Here is an 11,673-nt window from a genome sequence, read left to right as displayed (position 1 = left end):
GGCTAAGACTGGCCAGGCTTCTGCACGAGTCCCAGGCAGCTCAGCTCTGGGGAGACAGGTGGGGCCCCATAGATGATAGGAAGAAGAGACTGCCTGGAGCCAGAGGAGCACTCGGTCCGACCAGGAGGCAGAGAGGAGCTGGCAGGTGGGGCCAGGGGGTGGAGAGGAGCTCTTGGTCGATCGGCAGGCAGGCTGAGAGGAGCAAGTGGTGGGTGGGGGAGAGGGAACCAGAGGCTGGTGCGGGCTCAGTGCAAGTGGAGCAAGCCGGGGCCTCTTCTGAGCAAGGGCCTGGCTCCATTTTGCCATTGTAAACCTGGTACTGACTTACCTGAGCATACCTAACCCTGATGTGAAACTAGATGTGCTGGCTTTTTGGAACAGTCATCAAGACACACTTCCCAACTTCAGCCAAGAGACATGGTGAGCTCTGAGGATACCCTCTGGATGTCTTGATGCAGGGTGCTTATTTTCAAAGTTGGACTACCTCCAAGACAGCAAGAGGCTCAACAAGAGTGAGGATACTTTGAAGAAAATTATAGGAGCATATGCAAATCAGGATTTCTGGAAAAACTATTAGCTTTGAGTGAGACAAAAATATCTTTGTACATATAATATTTAAATTATACTGTAGTAAAATATGTATATTATGAATTTTTTAAAACCCAATTTCATCCCTGTTTTAATGTTTGGAAAAAGAACATAAAAAAATTCCATTTTTTTTAAGCCACACACAAAAACTAAACTAAAAACACACAGAACACTAAGTATCCTCTAGGCAAACAGCTCCATTCAGTTCATCTAAACACCACTGCATCTTGGCAACCAATACTGCTATACTACTACATATACATAATCCTGCCTCAGTGCACGGGGTTGGACTACATTACCTGTTAAGGTGCCAACCAGCCCTACTTTTGTAGGATTCCACACAAAATGACATCTGGACATTCTGTTCTGCTAAAGGACCTTTTCTGACAAAAAAAAATGGTGAAGTGATAGTTGGTTTTGGGATATAACAAATTGTCCATTAAGAGCCGGGCATGTTCATAAACCTGGATAAACTATGCAACATCAAAGCTTAGGCTCAAATCATTCATTAGTCCCTCAATCCCCTCTGACAGGCTGCCTCCCAACAAAGCTTTACTGTGCTTCCTAACAGAGCAGCAAGACATCCTTCCTCGATGGGTTGAGACACAATAAGAACTAAGCAACACAGGGTCAGGCACAGCTAGGAGGAGCTTGCTGCTAAAAGAAAACAGGTAAAGAGGCCCTGTAAACATGGAGTCATGTTATTAATGCAGATGAGCAGACGGACAGTCTGGTACACCTGGAAGACTTTGGCACATATGACAGGATACTATACAAAGACAATCAGTGTTTATTTTTTTATGTACAGCGGTAGTTATTTCTTTTAAAGAAAGAAAAGATTCTCTTTTCATGCTTATTAGTGATAGTCTAATAAATCTGTACAGCACAGTCCTTTTAATTGCACCAAGTTATTTTAGTGTACAAATTAAAATAGTTATCACAGCTGAGTGCTAAGAATAAATGTTTCACCCTGTTTGGAATATGCAAGCATATTACACCCTTGGTAAACAGCTACACTTTTTATAATAGGGCTGTTAAAATAACAAGATTGGCAAGATAATCAGTTCCATATATCCTGGCTACTTTTGCAGCTCGCTAGTAGCTCGCACAACAGCAGTATAGCTGTCCTGAGTAATACATCGCTCACCCTTAATTGAATGGTGGGAAGATTAACTGAATGTATTCAGAGTTTCCTTATCATTAAGGCCCTGAGTCAGCAAGATACCTAAACGCATGCCTTACTTTAACTACATGAATTGTCCCACTGAAGTCAATGTGGATGTCAATGAGTAAATATGAGGCCATTGGTTGCTAAAAGCAGTTTAACAACTCTGCTCTTTATATCACAGCTTTTCCAGTAGGGCAGCTACATGTAAATATGGACTGTATTAACAGGCTCTGTTCCCTTCGAGCAATCATTTAATCCTATGCTATAGTGTACTTGGGTTTATGGTACCCTGCTCACATGTATCTTAACTTTCAGCTTTATATTCAATGAGACGCAAGCAATTAAAAAAAAAGAAGTCACATTTATGTGATTCCTCCTCTACTCCCCAAACCCCGTAGTACTATTGATCTAACACCTAAGGGATCACTAGAACTGAAAGGGACAATTTGGAGTGAGGGTGGGGGAGGTGAAGTGCTGTCAGATACACAAAGTATAGTTAGTTTCACTGTTTCCTTCTGCAAGTTCTACATAACAATAAAGAGAAAACATGGGGGGGGGGGACAAACAAACTAACTCCTGTATACTTTCTTTGGCTTACAGAATGTGCAGATAAATAAGAATTAAAAACACACCACAAAAAGATTTCATGAATTATTTCCACACTACAGCTTTTAAATAATTTGATTATGAGGAAATATAACACAATGCAAGGGTTTTGGTGCATGATGTGATATTCCTTCTGAAATGCTGAACTACTAAAATCATTAAGGTGTGTGTGTCTGTATATTATAACCCCTGCCCTTCCCCAAAGTTAGGGAACCATGCTGGATCTGATATTGCAAGGTGCTGTGCTGCCCCAGTGCCCATTGGTATTCTTCACAGATCATTGCAGGAGGCATTCAACACCTGAGAGGATTGGACCCATTGTTAACACTAAGTGCTCAATCTTGTTGAACTCTGAGGCAAAACCCATGTTCACGTAAATGGGAGCAGGCTGCAGGTGAACTACTGGTATGTGCCTATCTATTTCCATAGGATTGAGTGTTGCTAGCTCTTGCAATTTAAACAGTGAGCTTTCCAATATGAGATTTTATTTAAAGCCTCAATGCCTGGCAATAAAATGATTACATGAGAATCTCAGCTTTCATTTAAAAATAAGAGTAAGTTCCTAGCCCTCATGGTTGCAGAGGAAAGCTTGAAAAACATGACCAAAGTTCATCCTGAAGGCCCAGAAAACCAGAGGGCATATAACCCCCTCACATTTATTTTTAATTTCAGACTTTTTGTTTTGGTGTGGCGGGGGGAGGGGGGAGGTCTGGATCATGATTTTGAACATTTGAAACACTGAGGATTTGAATTGTCAGTTTGGGCTCACAACTAGTGACTATGGCTAACATGTTTTCAATGCTATCTACAATGATTTCTAGAAGAGGGGAAAAAATGACCTAGCCACATGTGGGAAATCATAAATCACTATCCATCTGAACAGGGCTATTTTGGAGGGGCTGTTGAGAAATTTTAAATGTATTAACAAAAATTAAGACCCCCTTTTATCCCAAATACCTTTGTCCCCTCCATCTTGAGAATAGGCTACTCTAGTCTCCACCTTAGTTCCCCATCACCAAAACTCAAATTTTGGCAGTCATCGAAGACTTGCATCAAAATCAAGAGTTACTGGTCTCCTGGGGGTGGAGGAGAGAGCCTCCTGCTTGCATTCTGTCAAGATGAATGTAATCCCTCACACCAATTTAAAAAATGAACCACACAAGGTTTTGTACACGAAAATCTCAACTCAATAATTTAACAGACGTTACATATTTAGTGTCCAATGTTTGGTTTGCTATCAGTGATTCCTTTCACTCATTAGGGCCTAATCCTGCACTTTCAAGGTTCTTATATACTATGGTGATATCTACGCACCTTAGGAAAGCTTGAGTTTAGATAGGCCACAACATTCAGGGTTTAATTTTGTTTTTCCTCCTTTCAGCAAACAGCATCAGTAAGGGCAAGTTTATACTTAAAACGCTGCATCAGAGCAGCACTGAGTTGTGCCACTATAGTGCTTTAAATAAAGACACTCTAAACTGACAGGAGAGCTCTCCAATTGGCATAATTAATCTGCCTCCCATGGAGGGGGTGGGGGGAAGAGGTAGGTTGGTATAACTACATTGCTCAAGGGTGTGGATTTTTAAACACGCCTGAACAACATAATTATACCAATATAAGTCTGTAGTGTAGACCAGATCAAAAACTTTAAGTAGGGCAGGGATCTCTCTTTTACCTACTATTATGTGCAAACACCACCTAACCAAGTCAAGGGGAATTGTGTGTGTACCAAAGGAGTGCAGCATCAGCCTTTTAGTGCTGATGGCATAAGCTGCTGTAAAGTAGGTATGGAATCCTAACCTCATTTTTTGTTTGCAAGTTAGCAAAAAGGAGAAAGTCTCAAATACATTAAAGTAGGACTTTAACCTAATCCCGCCATAATGATTTCGGATTTAAAAAACAAACAAACAACCCACAACAAAAAAAAACCCCACAAAAGCTGTAGAGTGCATAGTTATATTACTAAAAATTGCAATTGCAACAGGCTTAAGATTTTTTTAAAATAGTGTTTAAAAATGCCTTCAAGTATTTATAACAACAAATACAACAAGACTGTTGACAGTACATATTTTCTGTAAAATGGTATGGATGACAGTACTGTCACAGTGCTATTACTAGGCCAAAGAAAATGTATTTGGAACTAGAGGCTCAGTTAAAAGCATTTGGTGGTTCATTTCTTTGGATATTTTATTTTTTGCTAAAGATTTCTCCCCCAAGTTTTATACCCTTCAGTACATCTTTGCTAAGGAATTTGGAGCCTACCACAAGTATTGAAAGCTCTTAGTTCAATTATTCAACAGTTTCCATTTTTTGGAAAATATGCCTTTAAGGCTAAGGCCCAATACTGCCATCCTTACTCAATCAAATGTCTTATTGAAGTCTTTGGGCCAAAGTCACTAGTGACAGAAACAGGCACAACTCTATTCACTTCCATGGAATTGCATCAGTTTAGATCAGTGGGGATATTGGTGCAACAGGCGTGTTTGCTTGGGTAAAGACAGCAGGATTGGGTGCTATGTTTTCAACAGGGAATGCATATATGGCAAAGGAATGTGTAAACAGGCACATATATGAAAAATATGTAATCTGTAAAATATATCTAGATATAGAAGTTTTAGTCCTCTCTTAGGTAGTTTAAGTGAGAACTACAATTTTTCTTTTATCAGATTTTAAAGAAAGGAGCTAACTACAATATCTTTTAAAACAAAAAAAAAAACCCAAAACCAAAAAAACCCCTTACCATATGACAAAACTTGTAAATTTGTAACTGAAGGACGGGAAAGAGAAACATTTCAAAAATTCTGTTTTCCAGGCTACTGGTAACTAGCAAATCAGATCATGAACTAATAAAAATCTAAGTAGGATTAAACATGATCTACACAACATTTATTGTTCCTAAATTTGCTTTTGATATGATTGCTAGTATACTTGTCTACAAAGTACTGTAGATAAGGATGTAAAGTCCCCAAAATAAAACTGCTGCATTAGCACTTATAGCTTCTCATATAGTGGGGAAATAAAAGTAACAGTAAGACCTTTTAAATACTTTGTTTGCAAATGGGAACATAGTAAATCTAGAAAAAAAGGTTTTTAGCATAATATGCACATATTTGCATAATCATCAATTATTATGGCTAACCTCAAAGGTAAATGTCTACCTACACTGATTTAGCAGTTATTACAGCAGGTTGTATTTAATTTCCATTTCCAGAAACAAACCGGTTTCCAAATAATAACAGGAACCTGATCAGGGTCTCTCGGCTTCCACTTTCAGCCTGTCTAGAAACCCAAGTTGAGATCTGCATTGCTACTATTGTTTCACATTACAGAAGCACAAAACCACAGTGGTAGGTACCTTTTTACAGTGGTTCAGTCATATACTTAGAAACCAAAAAGTCATGTTGGCTAGAAGTTAAATGCAAACTAGATTTAATATTCTAAAATTAAAAAAAGGTGAGCCTCCCCAGTCACACACTTCTACAGTCCAACCCACCTTCTCTACCCCCATCCCTCCCAAAAATAAAAATCTTATCACTAGGAGTGGTGGATTCAAACCTTCTGCAAATCAGGATTGAATGCAGAGTGACAACTTGGATTGGAGAGGGAGGGGAAACATCATGTCATCATACAATCAACACTATCTATGTTTAGGGGTAGGCTGGTGGGGACAGGATCCTTCTTGCTTAAAGGCTTTGGAAAAAAAAAAAGTGTTTTGGAAAAATAAAAGTCGAGCCTTGTCTGCTTATTCCGGAATCACTGCATTTGTGAATATCATTTTACGCATGTCACAATCTGTGTGTACATCTTCTAGTATTGTTTTGTAAACAGCAGATCAATTGATGTGCAAGTATCATTTAGAGAGCATTAGGTTTTATAGACATGGTTCCATGGAAGTGCCATTCAGCTTGTTCCTGCTTTTGTTCTTAGAAAGAATTTTCTTGTGAAGGATGCGTGTTAGCGTTGCTCCCTTCCTTCGAGTTTCATCAGATGTTGGCTGCTGCAGGTAAACAAGGTCATTGTGCGACTGGCTCATTCCTGGATCCTTCTGATGATGCCGCCGACGGAAAAACAGCTTTGCACTTTTTTTCAAAATTCCACCTGCAGAGGTGAACGAGATGGAGAATTTATATATAAATATGCCTTTCCCGATGGATCACCATTTTATTTTGTTTTAACATTCTATTAAAAAAATCATTTTTAGTGTGCTTCCAATTTTAAATTATGGCCTCTGAAATACTTAGTGAGAAAGACAAGCTAGGAAACCAAGAATGTTCTGTACTGGAGCAAGAATATTTTGAATGTTCTCTAGGTTTGATAACATCAATACTCTATCAAAGAGAAGTTATTGTGACTAGCTACAAAACAGAAGTTTGCCTGTACACGATCTGTGCTGTCAACTAGATGCTCACATGACAGAATGCATCTACACTGTATGCTACTATATTTCCAGCAACATGTACACACATCCTCCCTCCGCCCCAAAATGGAACAATTTTGGGAAAGTCTAGGCTCTTAAGTTAGTGAAAGAGCAAGTGTGTGTATATATATTCTTTTACCTCCACTCAACTCCATGGAAATAGTGCTTTTCATGCTAACCTAATCACTCAGACTCATGAGGACCTATAGCAACTATAGATCTCTATCTATGCACAGACACTTACAGGTAATAGAAAAGCCAAGGAAGAAAATATTAATCTGCAACAAAAGCAATGTAGGTGTTCACTGTTACTGTTAAGAGGAGCACTAAAGAGAATATCAGTTTTCCTCAGTCGTTGAAAAAAGAGCATGGTTGAAAAGGACAGAGGTGATATTGCAGAACAAGGTACAGATGAGAATTGTTTATATTGGAGATCCTTTGAACTTTCCAACTTTTCAGGGCCAATCCATGAGTATTGCAGACTTCCCTTCCAGTTGCTCTCAAAGCCCATGATACATGCCTAGCATTCATTGTGGACTGCAACATTCCAGGATCTTTCAGTTCTCATATCTCATTCAGGTTGATTTAACCCTTCCAATACACTAAGAAGTACAGCATGTGGTATGGGGGAAGAAATATGAAATGAATAGGATGACATTCAGAAATACACACAGAGAGAGTATACAGCTAGTTTATGCACAAGATGAAGTTGGCATTTAAAATTCCAAGTTCAGGATCCCCACTGGCATCTGTAAATGCTAATTTATTCAGAGCACTATATGTCATGTGCCTGTACAAGTCATAGTGTGTATTATAGGTGGAGCTGGTACCTACAGTTAAGTTGCCCAACACTTGCTATTATAAGGCCCTGTTGTCAGATGCTTATAACTTTGCCTAACTTTAGCTGACTGGGCATGGAAAATTTCCATCAGGTATTTACCTCAGGCTAAATTTCTTCATTTTTAAAATTTCAGCAGAAAGGATTAATCAAGGCTAGGGAAACATGCAAGAATGTTTTTAACATGGGAAAAACAAAGTGTTTCATTGAGACACTCTAGTGCCTTCGCATTTGGCAGGGAGCCTGCTGTCAAGGATGTGCCATTTGCTGTTTCCATGAGGGAAAAAAAAAAAAAGCCCAAATCTGGACTAGTAATAAACCTTTGAAAAAAATTTCAGTTTGCACATGCTCAGAACAGACTTGTTAGAATTTAGCCACCAAACTCTTCAAAATCCCCCTCCAGTTTCTTATCAAGCAGGGTTGTTAAAATGAACAGACATAAGTAGTCACATAATAAATTAATACTCCAATTACATAAAAAATACTTTTAATACAATCCTGATTAATGCATGAAAAGGCAACTGTGTCATGTATTATGCGGTCATGCCAACTACAGCCTGCCTCCCCTCAATAAACTTGCATATGTAACACAAGTCATCAGTAATCTTTTCTTTCTGTAAGAAAATGGACTGCTTTTGGGAGCCAGCAGTCCCCCACTTCTAAGAATTCTCTCTTCTGTAAGTGATCCTGTTTTGTGTGTGCACATAGCCTCAACTGTGAGGCTGAAGCATGGAATTAGTCAGTGTCTGATACAAAACCCTGAAGTTAAGAGGAGCGGTCAGCCTACATCGGCAATACAGATTTAAAATGACAACTTGGTTTTGTGCACAGCGGGGTGGTGGCATTTTCATCTCCTCCTCTAGAGGGTTCATGCAGACTGGAAATTGATAGTTAAAGTGAAGAACTTGGGGGGAGTGCAGCTTAGGTCCCAAAACAGTGAGCATCAAGTACTCATGATCTTCCTCTCTGGAGCTCATACCAGTACAAGAGAACAAAATGTGGTCTCCACTACTGACTTGCCAGTGTTGTACAGTCACAATAACTTGTATGCACACCACTATCTAATCTAACGAGTCTAGCTAGATTCTTTTATTGGCACCCATCACCATCTTGACGCCATTCGCTTTGCTTTGCTGTCATTACCTATGAATACAGAAACCAAGGCAGACAGGGAACTTTTTACATTACACTGTCCTGAAAGTTGGAAATGGCTACCATTATTGTCAATGGAGTCTCCTGTTAAATGCATCATATTAAGACATACCCTAATGAAATTCAGTGCAATATCCTTCCAGTTAATACCAGATTAGTTGTCCTGTACAACAACATTGTTCCCCACTCCTACTCAAATTGATTACTGAAGAATTGTATTTAGTACATTTTTTGTTTAATTAATGAGTTTCATATCCCATGTCTCCATACTATTCGTGGGTTCGGACTAAAGCCCCTCCTTCTCCCAGTCTTCTCTATTCCAAAAAAGTAGCTTTCGCTCTGGTACTGCTTATACTTTAATGTTCAATCTATACTTCTGGAAGCAGGAGTATCTTTCTTTCAGGAGGTGCTGCTGGTGAAACAGCTAGGTTAGCTCGGCAGTAGGATGGAAGGACAAGTGACTGGAAACAGGTGAAAGCAAATACAAAATCAGTTTGTATTCTCATGCAATCCTTCTGATATTTCTGGCAAGAGAAAGGGAGTGGGGCACGTAGAATCCTTAGCAAGCACTCTGAAGGAGTTCAAGTCACATTCGAGTCTTGTTTTGCTTGTGTCCATAAAGGCAAACAGACATGTACTACGTATGTAATGAATAATATGTTTTTTGAAACGATATTGCAATAATTTTAAATATAAAGATATTATAGCTCAAATAATTGGGGATTGTTAGGAAAGAGTGTTAGAAACCCATAAACAATTTGTAAAACACACACACTATTCATCAATGGTTATGTAATCATCTGTAGTTTGTACATGCCTGTCTTTGGTAGGTTCCTGCAGGGATGAATGCCATAGAAATACAGCAAGATGTCAGTAAAACTGCAGTAATTATCCAAGTTTCCCCAATCTGTTATCTTCAGTCTGGACAAAGGAGAGGGGAATCTTCTCCCCTAGTCCCCCAAATCAGTTATTTGTAAGGGTAACACACCTACAATTAGAATAACTTGCTACTACAGACTAAGTTGCTAAGAATTCTCTACATAAAAACAAAGGTATTGCGGAGAGAAGGAAAAAACCCAACCCTCACACAGGGAAGAGGATAACAGGTGAGAAAACAAACAAAAGTTTTGCTTCAGTTTTGCAATAAGTGTCTCACAGTAAAGCTACATTTTCTTTAATAAAAGTAAAACAAAAATAACTTACTGTGTAGGCAATTAATTCGGGTTGGCATAGTAGTCCTCTTAAGTTTACAAAAGGCATGAGTAAGAAAGATGAAGTCAGAAAGGTAATAAGGGGTAAAAAGCAACACATGCAAGAGCAAAAATAATAATGAAAGACAGTACAAATTGTGAACCATTAACATTGTACTTGAAGAATTTTTTTTTGGTTAAGTAGAACATTTGGCAAACACTTCCTCTGCAAAACGAATGCAGATGTGAGTTTTTAAACAACAAACATCTTATACTAGCATAACTAAGCGGGGGGCAGATGAGGGAAAGAGGAAATATTCCTGTCTTACTTCACAAAAGCCATGATGCTCTCAGAGAACACAACATACAAGAGCACCACAGTTAGACTTTGAATTTCTTTTTTCTGATAGGCTTTTGCGTAGAACAACATTGTGCTATTTGTGGAGTGTGACACAAACATCCTCACAATATGTAAGAATCTGACACCTGATGTATTGTGTTTTTTTGCACTCCTGTATTGCATCATAAACTCAGAATGTTTTTACTGAAAAATGAGGAGATGGTGAACACAATTATTTAAAAAATAGAAAAGAGAGTAGCATTTAAGTCTGAGCAGTCAGATTGTACAGAGAAAGAAAAGAGTATGTTTTTATTGTAATTGCATTTTTAACAACCACCCCACCCAAACAGCTACTCAGGTGTAAGTATTTGTTTTCTGAAGGTAAATTTTGAAACGAGTCCAGAGGATTAGTGACAGTGCACCCTGGAATCACATATTTCCTAATATTTGGGTCTCAAAATGAGAGAGAGTTAAGCACAGGCGAAACCCACCCTCTATAAAAGCACTTCTTAATGGCCAGCTTATGGACACATTTGCCAAATTGCTCATTTACCTTGACAGCTTCAGGTAAGATGCTAACAATAAGTGACTGCCAGGAAAGACAAGATGGGAAAATCATGACATAATGGGAGAAACCTCAGCACGTAAAGATCCAGGTTATATTTTATGGCAGAGACTATGAATTTAAAGCACGAGAGAGAAAATTTTTGCGACAGGGTTTTCAGTACTATTCATAAAGGCCATAAAAAAAAAAAGTCAGAAAAGGTCTTGAGGGGGATGGCATACATAAAAACTTTGGCAGCTACTGGACAGTGGCCCTTAGACTTGCCTCTCTCCTACATTAGTAACAGGCAAGTGGGTGAGTGGAGTCCATTGAACAGAGTGTCCCCCGCTCACCTCCCAGCTTGTTTCTTTCAGGTTCAAAATCCCACCAGCCACAACAGAAGCAGTAAGACTCAAAATTCGCCTCCAAAGTTAGTTTGAGGACAGTGGAAGAAAATCTAATGAGCCACAAGGCAGAAGACGTGCCCAGGTCTTTTGCAGCATGCAGACACACTCAGGCAAGTATCGGTTATGATAACAAAACAATTTGTCCCTTATTTAAAGAAAACAATCACATCCTGTGTGTTGCTCTCTTTTGTAAACACTTGTATTATTGAAAAACGCAAGAGGGGAAAGGGACACACCGTTCAATGGGTAGTTTAATATGCACAAAGAGTAAAAAGTTTAGCAGGGACACAAATATCCTTTTGTGGGGAGGGGACAGAGGGAGGTTGTGCACAGACGGGATGGTGGAGGGGATTGTGGATTTGTACTGTTTTTTCTCTTTATTTGGGCCCTCACTATTCTTGATCTTAATTTACCAGAAAGAAT

At 39.0% G+C, this 11,673-nt stretch overlaps 1 protein-coding gene across 1 annotated transcript in view; it reads right to left on the bottom strand.

The window, feature by feature from the left end:
* Window positions 1–1,360: 1,360 nt before the first annotated feature.
* The window catches only part of C2CD2 (C2 calcium dependent domain containing 2), a 65,199-nt gene continuing 54,886 nt past the window's right edge, over window positions 1,361–11,673 (bottom strand). Inside the window, exon 14 of the mRNA XM_030577231.1 lies at window positions 1,361–6,460. Coding sequence (XP_030433091.1) covers window positions 6,234–6,460 — 227 coding nt within the window. The 3' untranslated portion in view covers window positions 1,361–6,233. The remainder of the gene's footprint in view (window positions 6,461–11,673) is intronic.

Source organism: Gopherus evgoodei, chromosome 1 (genome assembly GCF_007399415.2).
Source record: "Gopherus evgoodei ecotype Sinaloan lineage chromosome 1, rGopEvg1_v1.p, whole genome shotgun sequence".
NCBI classification, from domain to species: Eukaryota; Metazoa; Chordata; order Testudines; family Testudinidae; genus Gopherus; species Gopherus evgoodei.
Note: the sequence above shows the minus strand (reverse complement) of the source record. Positions and strands in the feature narration are given on the sequence as shown.